We start from the raw sequence: 27376 nt of genomic DNA, 5'->3' as shown, positions 1-27376 counted from the left end.
CCAGGGCAAGAGACAGGAGGGGACTGCCCACTGGGCCTGGCCCCACCCCTCCTCAAAGTGGGGTCCACCTGGAGGTGCCTGGGGAAGCAGGAAGCCCACAGCCCATCTTGCAGAGGTGGGGGGCCGAGAAGGAGACCCCTTCTTCTCAGCCGGTTCCTACCTCCCACCAGCTCTGCTTCGGAATGAAAAGTGGGGCAGGGGGAAGTGAGAAGCCAGGGCTGAAGACAAAGGGGAGGCCCCCCAATGGTTCCTGGGTCCTCCTCCACCCCAACTCCCTCTCCTCCACTCTCCTAGCCCCTATTTCCCCTTTCCTCCCTCTCACTGGGCAGGAGCTGGAAAGGGGCTGCCCCTTGTTAGGGGAGTCAGGTGGCGCCCAGCCCCGTGCCTGTGGAGAAACCTGGTCCCTGACCTGCATCCACCGGCTTCGGGGTGCCTGGTGCAGGCTAGGGCTGCCTGGGGGTGTCTGGGGTCTATGGAGAGAGGCAACCACCCAGTGCTGAGCAGGCGGCTTACCCTTCAGGGTGACCAATGCTCAGAATGGGAGGTGGGACAGAGGACAAGCAGGACTGGGAACCCTCCCCAGCTCCGGGGGTCCCAGCTAGACAACCTGAAATTTGTTGGGTGGGAGGGACGGGAAAGAAAAAACCTTCATTTCTGAGGCTTCGGGGGGGCGATCAGATCTGTGACCCCCAAAGCGGGTCTGGGTGACGCTGGGGTGCCCCACAGCCCCAAGATGGGCACAGCCCGGGCCGACGGCGGCCCCCAGGGGCGCTCGCCGTGGGGCTGCCCACTCGGGGCTGGGCCGCGGCCGCCGGGCTCACCTGCATTTCGGGCGCGCTGTCCGTCCGCTCCGCTCGGTCACCAATCGCATGTCTCCCCCGCCAGGGCCCCAGCCCCTGCCCAGCCCCCTCCTTCGTCTCCTCCTCCTTGTCCGACACCTCCGCCCGGCAGTCCGCGCGCCCTCGCGGGGCTAGCCGTCCGTCTGTCTGCCCCACGCGGGCGGGAGCCAAGCCGGAGCCGGGGCCGGGGCAAGGGCCGGGGAATGGGGAGGAGGGAGGCCGGGGCCCCGGCGGGCGGAGGGGCGGGTGCGCTCAGGACTAGCGACGCGGGCTCTATGAGCCTCGTTCTGCGCCCCGGGCCAGCCTGGAGCCGCCGCCGCCGCCGCCTCTGCCACTGGGGCCGGGGTCGAGGCCGGGCGCGCTCCGCAGCGGGGCCGGGGCCAGGGCTGAGGCCGGCGGGCAGCGGCCGCGCATGCTGCTCGGAGCCCCGCGTCGGGAGAGGAGCCGGAGCGGCGCGGGTGGGGACTCCGCGCGCTCCGGGACCGGGGCCGGGACCTGGACCCGCCGCCGCCGCTGCCTGTGCTGTCGCCGGCCGCCCGCTCCGGCTCCCGCGCCGGCTCCCGCCCGGGCTCCGCGCTCTGCCGCGGCGCGGGGAGGGAGCGCGAGGAGCGAGCCAGGGAAGGAGGAGGGAGGGAGGGAGCGAACGAGCGAGCTAGCGGCGGGAGCCGGGCGGGGGAGGAGAAGGCGCGGCCGCAAAACCGAGGGTGGGGGGGAGGAGGTAAGGTGGAGGACTCGGCTCCTTTCAGCGAAGGGGGCGAAGAGGGAGGAGCGCCCCAACCACCGCCCTGCACGGATGGGGCAGCGAAACTGACAAAGGGGCGCGGGCTAGGGGCGTGCCAGCCTTGCGCGGGGGCCGGAGCCTCCGAGCTCCAGCCCCGCACACGACCGTGCTCCTCCGAGTCCCAGGCCAGCGCGGCCGCGGGGAGTCCGGTCTGCGGTCCTGGGGGTGTGTGCCCACCCTCGCGTGTGGCCACTTGCGTGTACATGTGAGCGCGTGTGTTCACACGTGTTAACTGGGGTCATTGCACACTGCCATGTGGACCGACACACGCACGTGAACCGGCAAGGCTCCCCACCGACCAGGGTTGTTTGGAGGACGGCGTGGGAAGGGTGAGGCCTGGAGCCGCGGTCAAACGCCTTGTCCCCTCTCCTCGGAATTGTCTGCGAATCCCTGGAGGGCCCACATCCTGGCGGCCTTGGAGCAGGTAGAGAGGGAAGCTCCGGGGACGCCGAAGAAGGCGCGCCAGCCCCGCGGCTCTACCCCAAGCGTGGTCTTGCGCCCTCTTTTGCAGCCTGGGTCCCCGCCCAGCCTGGCTTCCTGTCCAGCAGAGGGCAGCAGGCCGCTCTGGCCAGCTCTGGCTGCGGGCACTGCACCCAGAGACCAGTAGAGGGCAACGCAGAGCCTCAGTCTGGGCTTGACTGTCCCTCACCCCGCTCCCCAAGGGTCCAGGGGATCCTGAGTTGAGGCACGTACTCAGATAGGCCCAAGGAATGGGACCTCTCCTCAGATCCAGATCCTCCTTGACCTACAGATACAGAGATTCGGCTGGTGGAGGTGTCTTGGCAAAGCCTGCAGAGTGGGCTACGACCCTCGGGACCTCACCTCCTTCCACTGTACACCCCCTTCCATCTCCTTGAAGCCAGATGCCCTTTAACACTAAGCTAGTTTGATTAGAATAACCATCAATGCTGACACCATCCCACATGCTCGCCCCTTCTCCACTGTTGGGAGTGAATCACATGAGCACATTAGGGGTAGGGGTCCCGGCAGGCAGAAAAGGAAGCTGAGGCTGGGGGGCACAGATGTGGGGGAGGAGACTGGCCCAAAGCCTTTCAGTCTCTGGGGCAGAAACGGGGAATCCTGCTCCCAGTGCCCTGACCCCCATGGAGCTTGTCTGACATTCACTGCAGTTACCTGGCTAGCATGGTGGGGCCGCCAGTCCCCCCCCTCCCTCCCCCACAGCACCATCTTCTCCACTGTTCAGCCTCACACACAGCCCAAAGAGTTGCACAGACCTTTTGTTCTAGCTCGACAGAGTTTGGGTACTTCTCAGTCTCACAGCCACACCACAGCTCTGAACAGTCACGCCTGGAGAACCATCTCCTGTCTCCTATGTCCATCCTCATCCTAGGCCTAGCTGGAGCCCCCTCCTAGTAAGTGAGGATGCTGTGCTGTGCACTCTACATTCATCCTCCAGCGACCCTGGGAGAAGGCACTGTTGTTCCCCCTGTGACAGAGAGAAGGAACCCCAGGCTCAGAGAGGTTCTGTGATTTCCCTGTGGTCAAACAGCTAGTAAAGCCTGGAAAGGGAATTTGAATCGCCTTCCAGGGCCAATTCCAGCAGGGGGCAGGCTTGGCAGAGGGACTTATAAAAGCTGGGAGGGGAAGAGAGAAGGCGACACAGGAGTCCCCTTCGCTTCAATAGTCCAGCGCAGGCGGTTCCCCGGCCCCTCAACCCTGTGCCGCCTGGACCCCCATCCCAGGCTCCCCAGCTCCCCCACCCCGGCTGTTTGTGAGTTACCCGTGAGCTCCCGCCCTCCCGCGCCGCCTCCTCCCACCAGCCAGACAGGAATAGACGCTCTCTCGCTCCTGCGTAAAGGCTCCGCCAGGCACCCGGCGGGCGAGCAGACCCGCTGCGGGGCGGCGGCGGGGGCGGGGGCTATTCCTGGTGCGGCGGCTGACGCAGACACTGCACGGCCACGGCGTATCTCCGCCCCCGACTCACCTGCTCCCTGCCTCAGTGATCTCGACGGAGAAATGGGGGAGAGCCCACTGCTCCCACCCCCAACCCCCAGATGCTGGCTGAGGAAGTTGGCGTCCTGGGGTGAGGTCTTCTGGGGCCCACAATTGTCCCTCTGCACCTTGGAGGCAGCAGGGATGACCAAAGAGCTGTGTGTCTGGGAGGAATTGCCCCAGAGTCTTAGTTCTCCATGTGAACAGTATCCAAGCCATTTCCCCTTCCGTTTCTCTAAAAGAAATGACCCCTCCCAGGATTCCCTGTCTTATTTCACCAATGGAAACAATGGGGAAGGGAAGGCTTCGGGGGGAAGAATTTGGAGAAAAGGCCTTTTTGAGGGTCCAGCCTGGGCCTGGTGAGAGTGCAGGTCCCTGGCCTTGTCACCAGAGACCCCATGAAAGGGGGAGGGTGTCACTGGGGACAGGTATCTTTCCACTCCTGTCTGGTGGGGCGGTCCCCAACACAGCCCTCTCAGGGATCCCAGGGCCATGAAGAATATGGAACATCAGAATGGCCCAGTCCAAGATTTCACTGGCACAACATGGAGATCATAACCCTGGAGCCTCAGCTGAAGAATGTTCACCCACACCTCCAAGCCTTTATCCTTACTGGTCCACCTGCTCGGCCTGTCCTCTCCCTGGTTCCCACCTGTGCTTCAAGACCAAACTAAGGCCATTTGCATCTATTCCTGTCTCTCCTCCTCAGGCTGAAATGCCCTTAGAGGCAAGGGCCCAGTCTCCTCCCTCTCTGTCCTCAGACTAGGAGCTCCCAAGAGCAGGCCTGAGACAGCATGTTCCTGGCTTCAGGGTGAAAACTCAGCAAGTCCCAGTAAAGCAGGAATTGATGGCTGCAAGGAGTCAGTCTGCTACAGCCTGAGTGCTCACAGCAAAGCAGAGAAGCTGGGAATGGGTTTGTCTGGGGACTGTGGAGGAGGGGCAGGACCCTCCAACATTTATTTGGCTCCTACTGTAAGCCAGGGTCTAAGCTATACTTTATATACTTCATCCCACTTCAAGATTGAGATTGCTATCCCCATTGTACAGATGAAAAAACTGAGGCTCTGTGAGGGCTGGTGACTTGCCCACGTTTACTCTGTGAAAGAGGTAGAGCTGGGCTTTGAAGCTCTGTGTGTGTCTGGCATCAGAGCACAAGCCCTGCTCTCCCCTACTGTGGGAGACTGAGGAGGCAGGGCCTAGTCCCCTGTGGCACAGGAAGGAATGGGTGGCACACACAGGCCTGCACGCATGCCTGCTTTGTGCTGGTCCTGCCCGCTTGCATCCCAGCAGCTCTCAGGGTTTTACAGTGATGATTATTTCTGAAGGCATTTGAAATTAATGACAGCTCTAAAATGGCTGGGACAGTGGAGTCATTGCTGAGACCTCTAATTAGCAAGAAAAACGGAGACCAGGAGCCAGGGAGGCAGGTGGGGGCTGGGCAAGTGGCACTGGGCATGGAGCAGGGTTGGGGAAGTGGGTTGGAGCTGGCATCCAGCTGGAGGTCTCTGTGGGGCAGGTGGAACCCATGTCCCACTTTATGCCACACATTTAATTCTGAGCACTCATTAATTTGCTGTGTCACCTTGGGGGAGTCACTGCCCCTCCCTGGGTGAAAGTTTCCCCAGATACACAATAAGGGGTTGGCCTGGGGGTCTCTAAGTTCAGGGTTCTATGGGGAGAATAGGATGAAGCCGCAAGAGGGGGCTCCTTGAAAGACCCTGAGTCCCTAGGAGGCTGAAGCCCAGAAGCTGGGGGTCCTATAGCCTCCGGGAGCCACTGAAGAAGCCCTGCATAGCTCTCACAGCCCTCCATGTTGGGGTTGCTGAGGCTGCCGGTATAATGAAGTCCTAAAGACTCAGGCTGGAGTGAAGTGGATCAGGAAGTGGCAGAAAATCCATACGTCAGAGCCCCGTGCTGGTGCAGCTATGGAGGGGGCAAGGGATGGGGGGACACCTGAGGGGGCCGGCAGGAAAGTCCCCTGTAGGAGGCAGGCCTGGAGCTGTGGCCAGGCTTCAGGCCTTCCTGCTCCCTCTGAAGTCCTTCCCTAAGAGCCAGAAGGGACTCAGGGACTCCAGGGTCCCACCTAGGCATGTTACAGAGGGTCTGGCTGAGGTACCTAAAAGGGAAAGGACTTACTCAAGGTCATTTGTCCAGGTGCACCCTAGCTCTTGGTCTGCCACATCCTGCATGGGGCAACTGGCACAGGGAGGGGCACTGGGGGTCAGCTGAAGGGGACCTATTTGCACAGTGGCTGGCCCAGCTGGATGTGGAGATGTGCTGGTTGACATGGAGGGACACCCACTGTGGGTACAGGCTGAGGCCAAGACTCTAAGGGCAGGGGTGTGAAGAGCCCACCCTCTCTTCCTTGGGGCATCCTCTTCCCTGGCAGCCCCCACTGCAGCCATGTCTTATTTATCATTAACAGCTTTAAGACCCTAGACCCACTTCCTTGAATCCTTTCACCCACTCCCCTTCCAATGCAGGGCACTATGTGGCCCCCCTCCCTCCAGAAGCCTGCTCGAAGCACCTCAGTCTCCTGCTCTGAGCTGGCCTGTGCATCCGTGGGCACCTCTCTAAGCCTCAGTTTCCTCCTCTGTAAGATGGGAATATCAGTAGAACGCATTTCATGGGGCTGGTGTGAGGATCTCATGACAATGTACAGTCATCCCTCCAGGACCCCCCACAGATACCAAAATCCACAGATGCTCAAGTCCCTTAAAGTCGGCCCTCTGAATCTGTGGATGTGGAAACTGGATACGAAGGACCAAAATGTATATCTAGTACTTGATGCTGGGCCTGGCACACAGTAGGTGCTTGATAAATGTAGGTATTTTTATGGTTATTATACTTACTGTTATGGTTGCTCTCTGCCCTCTGACCCTGCAGCCCCTCCTCCGTAAAGACAGGGGTCTACCCTGAGCTCCCTTTCAGCATTCCCATCAGGAGAAGCCTGGACCAAGTTCTTCATTCTCTAAGAATCAGGAACACCCTGAAGGCAGGGATTGTTCTTGTGTCTCCTCCAGTTTCCTCAGAGAGCCCAAAGACCAGATTCCAGAGAGTCTGACGTGTGCAAATTAAACTCAACTGAAATCCATTCATCAGGAAGGACCAATGGGCTCCTCTGGAGAAGGGAACCAGGGCATGGGGGGCGGGGGCAGGGATACTCTTGAATCCCCAGCTCTCACCTCCCCTCATCTTGGGGGCCTCGATCACCCACGCCTCCACTGGAAATGTTCCAGCATCAGTGATGTTCACTTATCTAGAAACAGTGTAGGTAGCAGCCTCCACTACTTGGAATTGCACTGAGAATTGGGGGAGGCAAAAAGGCTCCTGGGGGACCCAAGGCAGAAGCCCGCAGAGAGATGAGGTCCTGGGGCTGGCCCCTACTCAGTCTGCTGAGCTTGGCGCCTGGTTGCTTCATCCATAATGGCTGAGAAGCAGGAAATTTGTCTGGGGCCAGTCAGTGAAGGGGCTCATCTGCCCTGCCCACCCTGAAGTCCCTCCAGGGGAATAACTGATGTTCCTGACCTTGAAGTTAGCTCTCCTTAAGAACACAGGGAAGCGTGCACGCCATTAAACACGCACACACGTGCACACACACACACACACACACACACAATATCCAAATGATTAAATTGAGAGCAAAAACAAAAAAGCAAATGTAAAAAGTAGTTTGTATAAAGGGACACTCCCTGGCTCCTTGGGAATCTAGACTCCAGGCTTGGCAGAGCGACTTCTCCCAAGAGTTTGGGCTCGGCTGTCCCCACGGATCATGTCAGGGGGAACTTGAGCTAATGTGTGTAAACAGACAGCACTATTAACAAATCCATTTATTAAGCACTTGTCTTGAGTTCTGTTGTGCAGGAGACTTGTTTATTAAGTCGGAACCTGTTATTAACTTGAGCCAAAGGCAGCAAGGCAGCTTGGAAGATGTCCAGCCCTAGAGCCAAGCAGTCTTGAGTTCCAGTCCTGGCTTTGTCTCTAACCACTGCGTGACACTGGGCAAGCCACTTCACCTCTCTGAGCCTCAGCTGCCCTGTGATAGGCAGCCCCTAAGATGGCCACAAATGGTCCCTGCCTTCTGGTATTCACCCCCCACCTTGTGTAATCTCCTCCCCTTGATTGTGGGCTGGACTAATTGACCCAATTCTAGTGAACAGAATATGGCAGAAGTGATGGGATATCACTTCTGAGATTAGGTTACAAAAAGACTGAGGCTTCCATCTTGGGCACCCTCTCTCCATCACTTGCTTATTCACTATGACAGAGGCCAGCTGCCATGTTATTAGCTGTCCTGTTGAGAAGCCTGAATGGAAAGGAACTGATGTCTCTAACCAACACTCCACGAGGGCCTGAGACCTGCCGATAGCCACACAAGCAAGCATGAAAGTAGACCCTCCCCAAGTCCAGCCGTGAGATGACTGATGCTCTGGTGGACGTCTTGATTGTATCCTTGTGAGACACCTTGAGCCAGAGGCACCCAACTAAGGCTCACCTGGATTCCTGACCTACATAAACTGTGAGATAATAAATATTTGTTGTTTTAAGCCACTATGTTTTGGGATGATTTGTTATGCAGCAATAGATAACTAATACAGGCTTCATCTGTAAAATGGGCATAAAAATTCCTTTCTCCCAACATGGCTGGGGGCATTGAGATAATGCAGGAAAAGTGCCTGCTGCCTGTCAGGATGAGGAATGACACAGCAACTAGGTGGTTATCTAGTAAAGTTGAGGAGATGCACACTCTATGACCCAAAAATACCCTCCTGGGTATACACCCTGGAGAAACACGTCCACAGAAGACAAGCACAGGAATGTTCCCAGGGGTAGTGTTTGTATTAGTGAAAAATTGGAAATGCCCTAAATGCCCATCATGGGGAGAAGGCATGAACAGAATGTGGTATAACCATGCAGTGGAATACTACGCAGCAATGAAAATGGACAAGCTGGAGCCACACATGTCAGTGTGGGTTCTCTCACAAACACAAAGTTGAGGAAAAAAACCAAAGATGGTACCATTTATATAAGGTTTAAAAATAAGCCCCAAACCCTATAAATTATGTATGGACATCTACATATATAAGAAAAGCATACAAACATGCATGAGAATGATCAACTCCGATTCCAGGGGAGTGTTACCTCTGGGGACAGAGGAAGGGAAGGTGGTAGAGTTGGGCTTGTCCTGAACCCCATACTCCAGAGTGTTTACCATGAGCATGCACAGTGGTTTTAAGTCACTCATTTAATCCTTTCAACAACCCCATGGGGTCCATTCTATTATTCTCTCTTCTTACAGAGGGGGAAACTGAGGCACAGGATCTCCAGGGAGATTTTCCTGGAGTGCAGTGGGAGGCCAGGGCTTGGTTCCTCACTTTATTGCTAACTTGGGGGAGGCCACATTACCTCCCTGGCCTCGGTCTATTCTTCTGTAGCATGGGAGAGACTTGCCCCCCTTCCCCCTTTCCCCTTCCCCCTTCCTAGGTATGAACTGAGATGCTGGGAAAGTCTTGATTAATCAATCTGGAATATTTGCAGAGGCCCCCCATAAGCCAAGCCTGGGGCCAGCTACATAGTAGGGGAGACTAAAATCAAGGAGGTGTGGACAAGAGAAGGTGTGAATAAGATGGTTCAATTCAACACAATGCAGTTCAGTTCAATTTTGCATTGACTCAGTTCACAGACAATAGTTGAAGTGAAGGAATACTGCTTGAGCACCTACAACATGCTGCGCCCTGTATTAGGTGCTTTTTCTAAATTATCTCATGTAAGCCTCAACCACAACCCAGTAAGTAGGAACTGTTATTATCCCCACATAACCAGTGAGGAAACAAAATCAGGGAGGGTGAGCAACTTCCCCAGGTGGCACAGCAGAGCTGAGATTGTCAGGATTTGTCCTACCTCCACCCTGACTTGCCCTCTGTTTGGTGCTAGGGGCAGAGATGGAGGGTCCAAGCCTTGTTGCCCTCTGGGGATCCCAGCCCAGACCAGGAAGGTCTGGAGGAGTTGGGAGGAGAGAAAGATGTGTGTGGCTGGAGCAATCAGGTCAGGTTTCCTGGAGGAGGGGGAGGGGGAGGTGCTTCAGTGGGCTCATTAATGGTGAAGCAGGTGGAGGCATTCATCCATCCCTTCTCCCATTCATACCCTCAACAAACATTCGCTACAGCTTTCTCTGTGCCCCAAAGAGCCCATGGTCTCATGCACAAGACTCAGCGCAGCATGAGCTAGGCTGAGGCAAGGGAAGCATGGGGGCTCATGCACACACAGAGCAAGCACTGGGCAGGCAGGATAGACAACCAGGAGCTGGTGATGGCTGAGCTGAAATCCAAAGGGTGAGTAGGAGTCAACCAGAAGACGGAAGGTGGGGGATGGTACTCCAAGCAAAGAGAACAGCAGGTGCAAAGGCCCTGGGACGGTGGGGAGAGACAGCAGACCCCAAGGAAGGCCAGCAATGACCAAGATGGTTCCAACTCAGCTGAGAAGCGGGTGTGGGGCTGAGGCTGCCACCATCTCTCTCCCAAGTAGGGAGAGTGTCTGCCTGCTGTGTTCCCTAACCAGCTGTGTTCCCACGCCAGCTCAGCCCTGTTGGGCAGGCAGGGGCCCTCTCCAGAGGGCTTAAGAGCAGGGGAGTTCGAAACATAACGGCGTATGTAATTATGTGCAAAAATGAAGGAGCGCTCCGTACTAATTGATGGTGGGAGAGAGTAAATATCGGCAGAGGCACCCGGCTGCATCTCCCCGTCCAGTCTGGCTGGGACCCGGGGCAGCCGCCTGGCCACTAATATGCCCGTAAATTATTGACGTTATAAAGAAGAAAGCAGGTGTCATGTGGCACCCATAAACAGCTTGTTAGCTAAGACTAACGAAGGGGCAGCTTGCTGTTTGGTGTTGCGTGGGGTCCCCCCACACCCTCCCTGATTGCAGAGGGAGATGCATGAGGGTGGGTGTGGAGAGAGGCAGAGAGACTGGCTGCCCCCCTCCCTGCCCCCCTCCAACATCCTGACTCACTGTGGAGTCCGGTGGTGCTGGGAGAGAGAGGAGGTCCACAGACATAAAGAGCCCAAAACGGGCCATGAGCTCCCCATCACTGCAGCGTGCGAGCAGAGCCTGGACAAACCTGTCACAGAGGACAGAGGAGCCGGAAAAACTCTGAGGCCTGCCCAGTCTGATGTGCTTAGGCCAACTGGGTGCTGGGAAAAACCGGATGCTGAGCCTAGACACACAGGGTGCACATCACAGGAAAGCCACCTGCCAGCTGTGTGACCTTGGGTAAGTCACCCACCCTCTGAGCCACTTTCCATTCATGCTACCTGGGTATAGCCATGCCTATCATGGAGGATTGTGGAGGGGGTCCTAGGACCATACGTATGTGACACTCTGGGTGCACGTAAGCCCTTGTGCATAGGACGCTCCTCTACCTCCCACATACACCCCCAATCTCGCAGGGGGCTTCTAATTAGATCAGGCCTAATGAGGCTTCCCTCTGCCAGGCTCTGTTTACGCTTCATTTAAGCCTGAGTCTGGGACATTAGGAGGAAGGGGGGAGGCAGCCAAGGAGGGGGAAGGTGTCCAGCTGCCAGGTCTTGGCCCACCCCAGGCTCCACCTCACACAGGGCACCCTCACCCCAGGGAACAGAGGAAGAAGATGGAGGGGGTGCTCTAGAGCTAGAGCTGCCAACAGAGAGAGGCCTCGGGGGAGTGGGGAGGTGTAGGAGTGATGGTGGGGAATGCTAGCATTTTGGCTCCTTGATGATGAAGAACTTGAACCTCGCTGTCTCTCAGGCTGGGGGTCTGTAGTCTCTAAGATGCTTTCTTCCAGGAGGTGCAGCCAGGCAGCCTGACTGGGGCACTTGGGTGCCCATGGCGTGCTCAGCTGCCAAGGGCCACGCAAGACAAGAGGAGGGGACTAGGGAAGGTGCCCTGGAGAGGCAGCCAGATCACCCTCTGTAACCTGCCTGAGGCCACACAGGGGGCAGAGCGGGGCAACATCTGGGCTTGGCTTCCGGCAACAGATGGGTTCCTCTCCCCAGTCCTGAAATACCCCCAGGAGAGTGTTCGTTCTGTCAGTGGTTTCCTTCTTCCTGAAGAAAGAAGGGAATCCTGAGAGTTTTTATCAGCTATGCTTCGGGCTGGGCCTCTCCTCCAGGGGTCCTCTCTGCACCCCTTATCTTATCTTGTACAGGCTTGGTCTGTCCCACTGCAGCCTGTTTTGCAGATGCACAGAGAGGCATCATCGCTGCCCCAGGTCACACAGCAAGTCAGTGCTGACGCCTGAAGCTGGGGTCTCCTGCCTCTCCCCACACCTGTTGGACTCAGCCCTGGGAGGAAGTGGGAGACTCACACTGTCACACTGGGCGCTGGGCATTGTGCTGTGACTGTTGGGATGAGCGCACTCTGACAGCCACTGTGGTGTGGCATTCCCAGGAGCGCCCTTCCTGCCTAAGGACTCCCAGCCCTCAGCACCTGCCTATCTATCACCTGCCCAGCGGGGTGGGGGCAGCTGGGGTAGGTGCCTGCAGTGACAGCCAGGTGGCCTGGTCAGAGAGGGATGGAGGCATTTTGGAGGGACGGCTCTTGGGGCTGGGTGCTCACCTGGGACCTAAGGACATCTCCCCCCACCTCCGACCTGAGAGGGGACATCTTTTGCCCAAGATCATAAGTCAGATGTGGGGGGAGCTGGAACATATCTGTCTGGTTGCAAAGTCTGCACCAAAATAAACGGGGGGAGCATGTAGACGGTGCAGCGGTATTGTCACTGGCTGGTGTGTACTGTGGGCTGCTCAGGTCAGCTCACAGACCCTCATGGCCCCGAGATCAGCATCAGCCCCTCCTTGACCCCTTGAGGGTCTGTCCCTCCCTCCATCTCTCTGGCTTACCCTCCTTCTCTCAAAGGGTCAGGGGAAAGAAAGGCAGGCCAGACCCCTGGGCCAGTGACAAGTGGATCTGACCAGGCCCCCTGGATGGTGCTGGGAGCTGAGGAGTGGAGAGCAGGAAGGCTGCCTGGGCTGGACCAGGTGGGAAAGCAGGGCTGTCCAGGGGGTCAGGGGAAACACAGGGCCCTGGTAGGACTGGGGGCTGAGGCAACCCTCAAAGGCAAGAAGGACCTTCTCTCCTCCCTTAGCTAGGTCAGACCTTGATAAGGACTGCGGACCATCAGCAATAGTCAGGCTACACAGAGGGAAAGAGAGGCTCATGGGGGAATGTGGAGGGTGGGCACACAGGGAGGAAAGCCCAGGAGCCTCAGGTCTGTGGCACTTCCTCAGGGCCTCTTCTGGCTATGTGGGCCTGCACCTCCCTTCCTGCCATTCTTGGGTGTGCCGTCCCGCCAGGCATAGCACCAGTGTCAGACAGGGCCCATCCCAGGAGGGCCCACGCCAAGCTCAATGGTTTAGGGTTTCTACCTTGAGAGGAGCCACAGGTCTGGCCCAGAGGCAGCAAGCCAGAGGAAAATCTCAGGTAGGGATGTGGGAAACCAGGGCATCCTTCCTGAGAGTCTGGTGCCACCCCCAGGCAGGACGCCTGGGATTTTTGCCCTCCTATCTCTTCTCCCTCTAGTATGGGACTGGGCAGCGGGATGATATATCTGCAAACAGGGAAATGGGTGGGTGTAATGAGTGGGAGAATGTTCTGGAACATGGAACCCTCTGGGCAGAGCACTTAGGCAAGTCCCTTAACCTGCTCCAAAGTGTCGTGAGGATTAAATGACATAATCTATTCAGGTCCCCGGGAACAGGGCCCAGCACATGGTCAGCCCTCAAGAGGGTGCACTGTTGTGATCATGAGTCTAGTTGGTGCAGGGATGTCTGCTTTGTGTGTGTATCCAGTTTTTTGTGTTATGGTTTTTTATGATAATGGTGTTGTATTGCAGATCTGTTCTGTGTGTATCACTGTTAAATGTGATATGTCATCGCTGTTGTGTGTGTCAGGGTTAGGTGTCCTGAGCAGGACTTTTCTGCATCTCCCCCATTCTCTTAGCTCCATCAGTCCACAGACAGAAAACCCAAGCCCTCATTCAGGGCTTCCAGCTGTGTGGAGAGGAGCAGCAATTGTGGTCTATACCTGGACCATGCCTGCCCTCTCTATCCCTTCTCTGCCCATGTTGTCCCAGAAGCCCACCTCTCACAACTGGCTGACCAGAGCCTGGAGGGCAGGTGTGTGAGGGAGGTACCCTGGTTCCAGCAGTCCCAAGGGCAGACCTGAGTATCTACCTGCTCCTTCTGGGCCTACCGCCTACTTGTGGCATTTCTATAACCTGGGAAATGAGGCTGGCACTGATAGAAGTATGAGTGATATCAGGAGGGCAAGAAAGAACCTAGCACATGTGCCCCTGAGATGACAGGAAATGGGTCCCAAAGCAGGGTTGAGCCAGGGGCAGGCTGAGCCCTGGCTGACTTCTCACTGGTCACTCCTGAAGCTGATGGACACAGTGTTGGGCTGGTTCCCTCACTCCCTTCAAGCAACACGTGCAGAGGGTGTTACTGTGCCCATTTCACAGATGAGAAAACTGAGGCTCAGAAAAGTGAGGTGACTTGTCCTAGTCAGTGGAGCCAGGACTAACAGCCAGGTCTGGCCCTGGTGATAGTCACAGAGGTTTGGGGGTGGAAGGAGGAACCCCAAATGGAAACTTCTCCATGGGGCAAATGGTGTGGCTCAGGCTGGCAGCCTGAGGTGGAGAGATCTGGAAGGCCCCAAACAATGGGGGCCCCCCACCCTGAACCAAAACATGGGCTCATACACTCAGATGCAGTGTGCTCACACCACCTGCTGGGGTGCGAAAACCAGCCATAAATACCTGCATTGTCGTGGTGGCTCATCAGGCAAGTGGGAAGAGAGGTCTGGTGTGCCCTCAGGAAATTTCAGTGACTCACAGACTTGTGGACCCCCCGCCTCTGCACACCCAGACACTCCTCCCATATGCACACCCCCGAAACTGGCTTGGCTGGGTGCCTCCTTCCTCCCCCAAAGAGAGCGGGGTAGAGAAGACCACCCATCCACTCCCCAACTCAGGGGGCTGAGGGGTCTGGGAGGGGGGAGCCCTGGCCAGCCAGCTTGCAAAGACTCCATACATCCCAGCCTAGGAAGCAGGGGCCAGGGAGGGTCCCAGGGCACACAATGGGGTGGGGAGAATGGAGTGGAGTGGAGGGCTGACCCCAAGGCCCACTCCTTCTCACTGTCTCTCTCCCCAGAGGCAGCCCAAGCAGAAGTGGAGAGGTGGAACTCATCACCACACATTCCACCAGTGCCCAGCTCTCTCTCCACTCTTGAACTTGGCAGGGACAGCTTCACATTTAGTTAACACGCAGGAGGTGTGTGTTGGGGCGGAGGGGGTACCTGCACATCTCATGGCTAAAGATAAATGCCAGCTAATGTCTGAAGTGTAGGAAGCGTCATGAACAAATTCAGGCCCACAGTGTGTGCCCTCCCGTACCCAGGCAGGTTGTCCCCTAATGCAGGCAGGGCGGCTGCCTCAGACCCTCGCTCACTTTGTTACACACCTGCACTCCTGCACAGCTTACTGGTCCCCCTAGAGAGCAGGCTCCAGACCCCCATTAGAAAGGCTAGCGGGCTTTCCTTAAGCCATCAGTTAGCTCTGGGAACTGAAGAATAAAGAGAAGCAAAGTTAAACATCTTGCTGATAATTCTCCCCTTGTGGTGGACATTAGTCTGCCTTCCCAGTGGACGAGGAGACAGCCCAGGGTCATAGGATGCCCCAGAAGAGCCTCAGCTTGGCTGGTAGACCAGGGTGAGTCCAGGGAATGAGCGAGTGCATGACGAGACTTCAGTTTCCCCATCTACAAATTGGGACTGCACTATCTATCCTGCCTGCCTCATGAAGGAGCCAGAGACATGAGAAGGGCCTTCTGCACGAGCCTGGTGGGGGTGTGATGGGGGCAGACACCCAGCCACTGAGGCGAAAGACACATCTATGGCCCCCATAGTCAGTAAAGGGATGGATTGTTCCTGCTCGTGCTTTAGCTACATGTCAGGGAAGTGTGTGTGTGAATCAGGCCTGCAGACCTGAAGGGACCCCACCCAAACACATGGCCCCCTCCGCCACCCCACCACACCCCAGTGTGTGGGAGGACCCGGGCACGTACACGAAGCTCCCCGCTCTGGGCACATATGCTGGCAAACTCTGGTTCTGTCCCCATACGGAGTCCCGCTTCCCAGAGCCCTGCTGTCATGGCAACCAAGAGAGCTGAGTCAGGGCAGGGATGGGGAAAGAGGAGTGGGCTGAGGGGACTGGGCTGTGGCTCACAATTCACTTGAGAGGGCCAAGTGCTCCTTCCCTCCTCTTTGTGCCCCTTCCCTCCTCTTTGTGCCCCTCCCCTCCTCTTTGTGTCCCCTATATAGGTCACAAATCTCTGAGCAGGTAGAGGCCAGGCAGGAACCTGGAGCTTCCCCCACCCCCAAGTAGACCAGAGCAGAGGCTGGCCGGCCCTCTCTCCTGGGAACAGATGTGGCAGAGTAAAAACCCACATTCAGGGCGAGGTTTGAGGGCCAACCCCTGGCCCAGACAGCTCCCCCTGCTGAGTCCGCTGTGATTCTTCTTCCATCTCCATCCCCACTGCCTGAGGTTCCAGCATGAGCGATGTCCTCCTTGGGGCCTCTGAGGTGTCTCTGTCCTCAGGAGTACCCCAGGAAGGGCGGGGACTTTGACAGTCACAAATGACTGGGCTGGGATTAGCTGACAGCCAGGTAGGGTGTGCTCCTCTAAACTAGGCCCAGAAGAGAGGCAGGCCCCACCACAGATGGTAGGAAAAAATAGAAATGCCTGACACTTCCGGAGCATTTACTCTGTGCCAGGTACCAGGGCCCTCCGGTAATCTAGGCATTAACTTATTTCATACTCTCAACAACTCTATGAGGATGGTGCTATGAGCGTCCCCATTTTACAGGTGAGGAAACACAGGCACAGAGAAGCACAGTAACTTACCCAAGGCCATAGAGAAGTAAGTGGCCCCCTGGGTACATTCCAGCTGTAGAGTGTGGAGGTCGGGGAAGGCTCTAAGCTGGTTGAGTGTGTGGTAGGGGACCTAGAATTCATTTGTCTAATTGCCTATTTTATAGGTACTAATGTTGAAGCTGGGAGGACAGTTTCTCTTGTAGCTTCCCTGGTGAGAGTCTAGGGATGGGCCAGTGCCCTGCTGAGAATCAAGGCCCCTGGAGGCTCCCAGACCAGGCCCTGCTATGGCCCCCATGCTGTCCTGCCCCTGACAGAAGGCACTAGGAAGCCAGAGATGAAAGGGTCCCAGTCCGTTTGCCAGAGCACAAGCCAGGGGATAGGTAGGTCCAGCTCACAGGAGGGTCTGACACAAGATGGGTAGTGACCAGAGCAGGAAAGGAGGAAAGATGAACCCCAGGGAAGGGAGGAAATCAGACTTATTTTATTTTCAGCCCTCAGCACTTTTCCTGAAAGAGAACAGCTGGGCTGCTGGAGTCAAAGAGAAAAAAATTTTTTTTGACTACTTTGCAGATTCCCCTTCTCATGAAAACTGACGCCACCATTGCTAACTGATGGATGGATGGTAAGATATCTATTTCCTTGTCTCCTTCATTCCTCCCCCTCTCTGGGCTCTGTTCTGTGGGAATCTAGGAAAGACTGGGCAGTCATACAGCAGCTGGGGGAGAAGGGTAGTAAATGGGGATGACTTTGGCATCAGGTGGGCAGCTGGGGCCCTCAGTAGCATCATTAAGCCCATTTTACAGATGAGGAGACTGAGCCTCAAGATCACCCAGATACAACAATAATTACAATACTAACACTAACCATAGAGTCAGCACTTAAGGAGCACTTGCTGCATGCCAGGCACTGTGCTAGACATTTCACATGCAATGAACCTATGAGGCAGATACATTACCAACCCTGTTTTACAGAGGGGGAAACTGAGGCTCAAAGAAGGGAAGTCACTAGCCCAAGGCCACACAGTTGGGCCCGTAGAGCTGGAATGTCCCCCCATACAACCATGCCCATGTTCACTCTGCGAGCTGCAACCTTCCCCTGCCCTCCAGCTGGCTGCTAATGGGAGAATCAAGATTTGAACCCACACTTGTCTACATTCTCATTCCAAAGCTGGGCTCTACTCCATGTTGATTGCTGTTGCCAAGAGAACATTAAGCAGCAGTTCTAATCACAGGATAACCTGGCCTGATCCTGACCCACACCTGATTCCTCAGGCCAAGGGGTACAGAGCTTCCAGCTAAGCCTGGCTCATCCTCATGACCTGCCCTGTCTGGGCCTCAGAGACCCTGCTAAGAAAGGGGGAGACTGGACAGGCTGGGCCCTGGATAGCAACACATGAACTGGGGCCAAGGCCCCCCAGGACCATGCTGAGCAACCCATGCCTCCTTCCCAAGGGTTACCTTTTGCTCACTCTGTTCTCCAGGGCTGGAGACCACAGGCAGGGCCCTGCTCCTCTGGGATCCCAGTCTGCTCCCTGTGGCCAGAAGACACAAGGAGGGGACAACAGGAACCCTGGCCTAGGCCTCAAACCTGCTGTTACACAGCCCAGTAGCTCCCAGGAATCTTGCACATATACCCTGGAGTACCCCAGTAAGGCCAGGAGGCCCTCAGCTATGCATGTGTTATTGTGGGTCTTGATCTGTGTACTCTCAAGTCCAGACTTAGGGAAAGTGCTTTTAAGACACATCCAAGGAATGACTATCAATCCTGCAAGCTAAGAAAGGTTGTCTGGATCAGACCTGGGAGTAATATAGGATAGCAGTCTGTGTTATCTGCAAACCCAGAGCCCTGCTTGGCTGTCCAACGTAAATGTGTTTAAATAGCAACACACATGTTCATGTCAATGGGAATGTTCTAGGCTAATTGTGGCTGGTGTAAATGTTCATGAATTCAAAGTGAACATGATAGGTGGTGATACTGTGTTCAATGTAAATGTCCAGTCTTTGCTAAGACAGAGGACTTCATGAAAAATACGTTTGGTCGATGGGGATGCACATGTGGGGTCAATGGTAACGCATGTGTTCACTACAGATGCAAGCTTGAGGCAAATATCCATGCGAATCTGCAATATGGGGCTGACTATCAGAGATGGAAATCACGATGAGAAAGGGTGGCACAGGGAGAGCAAAGACCCAGGGGCACGATGTGGAAAGGAGAGGAGGATTCTGAGCGGGGAGGAGGGTGCAGAAAGAAGCTGCAGGTATTGGACTCTGGCTCCTGGGTCAAGGTGGAGAACCTGCTCAGCTGGGGTCCAGACGTGGCTGGGGAAGGTCTCTAGCTGGGAAACAGAAGCCAAGGGAACCCAAAGTGCAATTAGGGGACCTGGAATCCCGTGTGCCCAGCTGGACCCAGGCTGGGCTCCACTGCTCATGACTGGGCAAGTGAGGCCCTACCAAGGGGAGAGCGGGGAGGATGAAAGGGTGGGGATCCTTCCACCAGCACCCCCAACTCTAGCATCCCAGGGGGTCAACGACAGAAAAATAAAACAAGAGTGTCACGAAGCCTTAGTTCCAGCCCTAGTCAGCCACCAGATAATACTGGTCAATGCACCTAAGATCCCAAGCCTCAATCTTCTCACATGAAAAATGGAGGGTGTGTTAATACCTCCTGTGTGGTTCCCACATGAGATAGGATGTGAAAGGGCTTTGAAAGCTGTAAAGTGATGTGCAATGTGAGGTTGGAGGAGTCCTGGTCCCTGGGGCTTTGCTGTTGATTGATAAGCACCAGGGAGGCCAATTTGATGTCTACGTGGTGTGTAAGCATGTGCACAGCATGTACACACATGTGTGTATATGTTTTTAAGACCTGAGGCTCTCGGAGACTGCCACAGAGGTTTGAAGTGAGGGGGAAGAGAAGGAAGTGAGATTTCAGGATAATCTTAAAAGCAAAAAAAAAAAAATTATTACGTGTCAAAAGGAGTGGGGAGGCTTAAATGGCTCCCAGGTGGGACGCAGAATAAAACAGTTTTTGCTTTTATTTTTCGATTGTCTCCACGCAGGGAAGACAGGCAGAGGGTCGCCATAGCAACTCTGGGCATCCGGCAGGGGGCAGCCTGGACTCTGCAGGTTTCTCTGGGCTGAACAGGGTAAGTCAGCCCAGCAGATCCTAGAAGGTGGGGCTGGGTCCAGTACTGTACCCTTGTCCTGGAGGTCACCAGTTCCTTCTCTTCTGGAGGCCACCACGATGGACAAACAGGAGCTGCCTAGTGGTGGGGCCAGGCCAGGTTGAGACTGGGAGCTGAGTCTGAAGGTAGAGAAGTGTCAGGATGGGGAGGGGATGAGATGGGGGCGCTGAAGGGTTGCCAGAGGCAGCAAGGGAGTCCCACATGGTGGTCACAGAGGGGAGAGGCCATGCATGGCTAATACAGATGATGGAATAAGGATTGGGAGATGGAGTAAGTGTTGGAGGGTCCAGGTGCTGGAGTGGAAGCTAGTGGCTCCCCCAAGCCACCCCTGAGCCTATGTTAATGGAGGGCAAGTAGTCATTTTAGAGGCTGGGTCTAGAGTGAACTTGGCCTCAGGGTTGGGCTTCAAAGGCAGGGGTCAGGCAGGAGAGAAATGTGGATAAGAAAAATCCTGATTGGAAAGAAGTAGCTATGGCAGATTCATGCATCTGGGCACGCACAGAGGCCACTTTCAATGGAAAACTGAACTGGGGGGAAGAGAGAGTCCTACGTTTGTGGAAAGTAGCTGGGAGTTCACTACCTCTTTTATTGTGTATCCTTAGTGCCTGACTTCAAGAAATACTTTTTGAACAGATGAATGAATGACAAAGGACTGAATGTATGGTGTTCAGAAAGCTACATGGAAGCTCTAAGGAGGCAGTTGACACCTTGTCTCTGATCATTTGCAGGCTGGTATTGAAAGCTAAGCAGCAAAAGAAGCCAAGCCAACCTAAAAATACAAATGAGGAGGTTGCTGGCCCAGGAGACCACAGGACTCTGAACGTCACGTGGCCCAGGGCACACCCAGAGCGTCTGGCAACACAGATTTGGAAAAAGTGGTCATAGTTCCTTCTTCAGGTCAAATGATAAAAGCCCAAATTTATATCAAGTAGTGACTGATAACAGTCCATTCCTACCAAGAAAGTACCACATGGTAGCCACGTGTTTAGATTTCTTTAGGTCATGCTCTAACTTAATAAGCCATGATTCTGAAGCTCGTGCTCGCCTCACAGCTTGAAGTCCTGGAAGTCACACTTTCCAAACAGCTTCAAATGAAGAACAAACACACACAAACTCAAAAGTTCTTGATAGGTAAGTAACTCCGGCTAGTGGAAATATAGATTCTGGGGCAGGGTCGTGGCTGACCCCTTCACCCAATGAACTGGCTACTTTTGCCACAGTCTTGCTTCAAGGGAAAGAGGCTTTGAAGTAATTTGGGGTCTGGGGTCTTTGGATCTCTGGGTTTGGTCAAGCCCTCGGGGACTCTCAGCTGAAGGCCGAGCAAGGGTAGCCTTGGGAGACCTCTCAAACTCGAGAAGTCAAGGAAAGCCACAGAGCAGTGAATCTAGAATCCATTTCCCATTCATGCCAGAACCCTGTTCCCTCTACTCACCTGAGGAGCTTCCCCCTCATGAGGGCCCACGTGGCTTCTGAAAAGCAGGCAGAATACACCATGGAGTCAAAGGGCGTGAGCACACCTCATGGACCCACCGGCTTTGGGCAAAACTTTTGCCTTCTCTGTGAATCAGGGAATCAATGGGACAGAGCATCCCTCAAAGAGCCACTGTGAGGATTGAATAAGACGATGAATACTCGAGTACTTCATTAACGGTAAAGTGCCAGAAAGAATTACTACTATTCTTGTTGCTGTTACTGATTCACTGAGTAGAAGGGGGTCCCTTCCTACAGTCCCCGGGGATTCATAAGCCTGTCTGGGCCTTCCAGCAGCATCTCTGCTCTGCACTATGAAATCTTGGCTGACAGCTCTTCTGTCTTCCTGGACAATCCCAACATCCCTTGCCTGTGGCTGCAGCTGGGGAAAGTGTGTGTGTGTGTATGTGTGCGTGTGTTGCTAGAACATGGAAATCACCTTTCTCCATGTAAATATATCCTCCAGGTGACATCTGTCACTCACACCCAGTCCAGATGCACCCCACCTCCAAGCTATTGCTCCTGCTGTTCTCCACCTAGAACCTGCTCCCCCTCCTTGTCCAGCTAAGCGGTTCAGGGTCCAGATCCAATTCCTCCTTCACCAGGGAGTCCTCCTGGATTTCTCCAGCCCAGTAGTGGTCAATGGCAGGACCACGGAAGAGAAGGCAGGAAATTGGGCTCAACCTATAGCCTGTCTGGTTTGTGCCATGGCTGGTAAGGAGTGAGCCTCCCTGGAGGGAGTGTGTCTCTGTCACACCACCTGGTCTTTGCCTGGTTACCTGCCTATCTCTTCCTCTGACTGTGAGCTACTGCAGGGGAGGGCAGGGTCTGACTGGCCCAGTGAATATAGGGTGAGGGGTAGGGTAAGGGAAAGCCACCTCACTTTGGGGAGGGGGAAATGCTGGTTGGTAAAGAAGTTCTCAGAACCCTGATGTCAGAGGTGGGGGTGGGGACCTAGGTCAATCCCTTCATTGGAGGAGACTGAGGGCCAAAATGAGAAAGGGACATGACCAAGGTCACACAGCCTTATGTGGCCGTGGACTCAAGCCCAAGTCCTAAGTCACTGTCCCTGCCCCCTGTCCCGTCCCTGCCCCAGCTCTTGGTTACTCATCTTGGACTCTAAGGCAGATGTGTGGCCTCCAGCCAGGGGGGATGGCACCTTCCTGAGTGAGGAGGGAAGGTGCTGAGTGAGAGGAGGGGTCCTCAGCCTGGTGGGTCACGCAGACCACCCCAGGCCTTCTCCATGTCAAATGCAACATTTGTTGAACAGAATTGAATTTACTATTCAATTGCAGGAGGTGTAATTTGATCTGGGTCTTATGAAGCCCTTAATAAAGTCAAGGTATTACTGGTACCTCCTGCTTTTTTTCATTTGTTAAAAGAGGCACTGGTAGGGGCTTCCCTGGTGGCGCAGTGGTTGGAAGTCTGCCTGCCGGTGCGGGGGACGCGGGTTCGGGCCCTGGTCTGGGGGGATCCCACATGCCGTGGAGCGGCTGGGCCCGTGAGCCACAATTACTGAGCCTGCGCGTCTGAAGCCTGTGCTCCGCAACGGGGCGGGGGGGCCGCGGTAGTGAGGGACTCGCGCACCGTGATGAAGGGTGGCCCCCGCTTGCCACGGCTGGGGAGAGCCCTCGCACAGAGACGGGGACCCAACACAGCCATAAATTAAAAAAAAAAAAAAAAAAAAAGAGGCACTGGCGAGGGGGAGGGGTGCTCAGCTGGGAGTGAGGACATCTGTCTGCTTTCTGCTTGTCCTGGCTCTGCTGCCACCATGCCATATGCCCCAGGGGAAGACACCGCTCTGCTCTGTCCCAGAAGCAAAAGTCTTCATCCTCAAGGTGGGGACTGTCGGTCAGCCCTGATGACATCAGGGGAGACAGCCAGGAAAGGAAAGGGGGTTGGATTCCCTACGAGTTGGAAGTGCAGGGGAAGAGAGCTAACATTTATTAGGCACATTCTGTGTGCCAGGGTCTCCATTGTATTAGCACATTGTATGCTCATGGCATCCCTGTGGGGCAGTGCCGGTGGTCATCAGTAAGCAATGTTTGCTAAGATCTCAGTTTTCTTCTTTCAGGCATGTGGTAAGGAAATGTACTTCCCTATTGCCTTTGAAGCTGGGCATGGCCACATGACTTGCTTTGGCCAATGAACTGTTAGTGGCAATTACCTGTGTCGCTTACAAGAGGGAGCTTTAGAGCCACTGCCAGTTTGGCCATGCCTCTTCCTGTTGCTATGGTATCATGGGCGCACATGTTGAAATGGGGGCAGCTCCTTCAGCCTAAGGTCCTGAGTGACAGTTAAGAACAGACCCTCCCTCCCCCTGTCGCAGTCATGCAAGAAATGCACCTAAGCTGTTTTAAGTCTCTGAGATTTTTAAGGTTGTTTGTTATCGCAGCAAAACCTATCTAGTCTGACTGATACAGTGCCGCTCTGTTCCCGTTTTCTAGATGAGAAAACCGAGGCATAGAGAGGTTCAGTACCTTGTTGGGGAACCAGAGTGAGTAAGTAGCAAATTTCGGTCAGTCTCAATATACCTGATGCCAAGACCATGCTCTTCCTAAGCTGGGGTCCTGTGTCTGCCCCATGCTGGCTGGGTGTGGTCAGAGTCCAGCCACTGGGGATTGGGGCCCGCTGTTCAGCATCCATTTCTCCTCATTTTCCGCTCTGCTGAGCGTAGTGTCCCTGTAACCCCTCCCAGTGGCCCATTGGAGGGGCCGGACTGGGGCCTTTCAGTCTGTGAGGGCTGGTGGAGGTCAGAGGAGAGAGGCTTGGAGAGGTCATGGATAGGGTTACGAGTTAGGCAGACCTGGGTTCTAGTCCTAGCTCCGCTACCCTAGCTGGGTGACCTTGGGCAAGTTACTGTCCTTCTCTGAGCCTCAGTCTTCTCAGGTGTCAAATGGGAATAATGCTACTTCCCTAGTTATTGTAAGAATGAAATGAGATGCAAAGATCTTGGCACATAGTAGGACCAGATACTTGGTCTCTGTTATCACTGGAGGCAACACCCAGAGCTGAGGCCACCCCACTCTCCACCCCTGCCCTCCCCACCTCCTCAACCGGAATAAAGCCAGACTTCCCTGCCCTGTTTTCTCTAGACACATCCTAAAGGAAGCTTGCCCCATCATCTCACAGGGCCCTATCAGCCCCTGGAGGAGGGAAGGATAGCTCTCTGTAAACCCATTTATAGTCAGAGAGGAGAGGCTTTCCCAGCGTCACACATCAGGAGGTTCTGGTGGAGCTGGTGTCATAGTGTTGCTCAGTAGCCCCATTTTCCAAGGGTCTGGAGGGGACTTCCCAAGAAGGAAGGCTGGCCGCCCCAGACATGCCAGGGAGGGCTTCCAGGAAGAGGAGCTAGGGGAGAGCTGGAGATTCAATGGAGGTGACGGTCCTGCTTTAGAGCTGCCCACATGGCCTGATTCTTCCCCCAGACCCAAGATCCCTAGTTGCCACCCCAGGCTTTTTCCTGCCAGCTCACTCTTCTAGATCCGGATAGCCCCTCTCTACACTGCTGCTTACCTGGAACATGGCCACACTAGGTCCCACCACCACGCCTCTGCTCAGGGCAGGTCCTCCTCCAGGCTCAGGACCACATAAACTCATCCCTATGTCCCCAGCAAATGCCAGAGATCATGTCCTGAATGACCACACCAGTGGCAGCTACCATTTAATGAGATCTACTCTAGCCCCTGTGCTGTGTGCACACCACAGGAGCCCTTCAAGGTAGGGGCTATCAGCCCCATTTTACAGAATGAGGAAACTGAGGCTCAAGGAGGCTCATTTACCAGAGGTACCACAGGTATGAAAAGAGGGAGCTGGACTCACAGCCATGTCCCCAAAGCCTGTACTCTTAGCATACCTACCCCCTCAATCCCTGGCCAGATGGATGGGTGGGAACAGTCCTCTCCTTTCAGCTCCCCGAATCCTCCCGAGCCTCCCCTCCCACCTCCCACCTCTGCACGGTTCCCTGTTCTCCAGGCAGCCTTCTGCGTCTGCCCCAGCCATGTGGAGTTCCACTGCCACCCAATGAGTCTGTGATGTACTCGGGTTAGATTTTGATGCCTGCCCCTGACCAGGAGAAGCGCCCGAGTCTTCTGCTGCCTCTGCCCCGGTGTCACTGTCCACAGGGTCAGGGGACAGGGATAGGGTGACGAAGCCAGAAAGGGCCGCGGAGTTGACATGAACCCTCAGGCAGGGCACAGGGCTGCATGTTCTAAGGGCAAGTTTTACCCAAGGCCTGGACAGGGGGTCACAGGGGACACCAGGCCTGTTTTGGCCCTGGGCTGAGCTCTGGGGAACACAGGACCCCAATCAACCCTCAACAGCCCCATAGAGCTCCCGCCCTCCTACTGCTCCCTCTGTCTTACTCCGTCTCTCTCTCCCTGCCTTTCCCACCCCCTTCCCCTGCCCTTTTTCCCTTCCTAAAAAACACAGAGAAATGGGATTCAGAAGCCTACACCGCCTGCGAAGTATGGTTCAGCCTCCCCCAAAGAGGAAATGCCAGCATGCGGGTTCTCATGGCAACCCCAGCTCCTCCCTGCCGCAGCCGCCCTGTGCCCATATGGTAAGATTCACATGGCATTGACTCAGCTGGGCCCTGGGGTCCCAGGCCTAGGCCTCAACGGGGCTAATGTTGGTTTATTCGGCTGCCTTGGCCAGAACCTACCCTCCTGAGCAAACAAGACCACCTCCTGCAGGGAGTCTTTGGGGGTGCTAAGTCCCACCCAGGGTGCAGGGAGGTGGGGGCAATATTCAGGAGCTGCCTCAGCCCTGAGGAGGGGGCTTTTCTGACCTGATGCAGACTTTGCTTCTCACCCTTAAAGGCAGAGCAGAGTGGGCTGGCCTAACAGGGTAGGAGGGAGCTCCCTTGCCTCCTCCTTCCCTCTGCCTTTGCTCCTCGGTATGTCTCCTGGACTTTAGGATTTCCATGTTAGGTGTGGATGGATACAGGAAACAGTATGGAACTGGGGCTTGTTTCTTTGCTCCTGGCAATCGTGTACCAGCTACTTGCCCCCATCCCAAGCCACAGCACGGGTACCCAGCAGCTCTGGTCTCTGAGCTGTGGAATGAGGAAGCAAGGCTTGGACCCTTGCCATGGCTGAGCTGCCCCAGGGCACTGCCCGTTCATGCCTCTAACTGCTCTCCATGCCCAGGGCAGCTCCTACCAGCCTACTATGTGGACTCATGGTTTTCCAGGCCAGCTGGCATTTCCATGACTAATGAAATGGAAGCTAGTGCCAGGCAGGCTTGGGAAAAGCAGGGCAGGTGGCTGAGAAACAAATCTTCCAGGGCCTGGCACCCACTCTGCTTCCTTTCCCAGGGCCCCGCAGGACAGACAAGCACAGCGGTGCAGTGGAGGGACGTCTAGGTCCCTAGTACTGCCTGGATCCCTCCACCTGACCCTGGAGCAGCTGCCCAGAACTCAGATCACCTGCAAAGAACCACCTTGGGTGGGTTAGGTATAGTGGGAGTTAATGGGGGGACCAAGCCCCAAACCTGAGGGGAGTGACTTAGTCTTGGGACCCACTTAGTCTGGCTTCATGAATGTGGCTCCCTTCACCACCTTGGGGCCGTTCTCCCTGGTTGCTCTAAACGCAAAACTTCCCTGTCTTGATCCCTCCTGTATTCTCCCATTTCTAATCCCCTCTCCCCAGACATTTCTATGAGTGTCAGAGTCAGGGAACCCCAAAGGGGATGGGCCTGAGCCCTTAGGAGCACATCGTTGGGGCCCAGAGAAGGTCAGAAACTGCACAAGCTCACACAGCAAGTCTGGTGTCAAGTAGTCCCAGACTACTGGATGGATGGATGGATGGATGGGGGCGGGGGGAGCCGGGAGCAGGGATTCAGGAACAGATGGGCTTTGAGGCTCCTCCGCAGGGGCTTGGGGGAGGGGGAGGAGGCCTGGAGAAACTGGAACTGTTACAAAGTTGCGAGTTAAAACATTCTTCACACTCCCGCCTCCTTTACTGTTCTGATGCACCAAGATGTGACAAAAATGTGTCAGATTTTTAAAAAACCACACACATACACAAATGCCAGTCCCCATCTCTGCCGCCCGCCCAAGCTTGGGCCATCTGTTCCCCGGGGGTGGGAGGGGAGTGGGGCTTGGCAGTTGGTGTCATCACTCTGGATACCCCCAATCCTAGGTCTGGACCAATGTCCTGGCCCAGAAATAGCCCTCAGGTAATGGCGGGATGTCTAAGAAGGTGAGCGCTTAGACACTTGCTCTCCCCGAGCCGTGCTGCCGC

At 55.4% G+C, this 27376-nt stretch overlaps 1 protein-coding gene across 2 annotated transcripts in view; it reads right to left on the bottom strand.

Moving 5' to 3' along the window:
- The window catches only part of LINGO1 (leucine rich repeat and Ig domain containing 1), a 77987-nt gene that overhangs the window by 15698 nt on the left and 34913 nt on the right, over positions 1-27376 (bottom strand). Inside the window, exon 1 of one of the 2 annotated variants that reach the window (XM_082386984.1) lies at positions 822-1462. The exons of the other annotated variant lie outside the window; for it this stretch is intronic. Coding sequence (XP_082243110.1) covers positions 822-827 — 6 coding nt within the window. The 5' untranslated portion in view covers positions 828-1462. Of the gene's footprint in view, positions 1-821; positions 1463-27376 lie in introns of those variants that run through there. 2 annotated transcript variants of the gene reach the window in all.

This window comes from Balaenoptera borealis (assembly GCF_965194805.1).
Source record: "Balaenoptera borealis genome assembly, chromosome: 3".
In the NCBI taxonomy this organism is placed as follows: domain Eukaryota; kingdom Metazoa; phylum Chordata; class Mammalia; order Artiodactyla; family Balaenopteridae; genus Balaenoptera; species Balaenoptera borealis.
The sequence above is the reverse complement of the archived record's forward strand: the minus strand, read 5'-3'. Positions and strand labels throughout refer to the sequence as shown.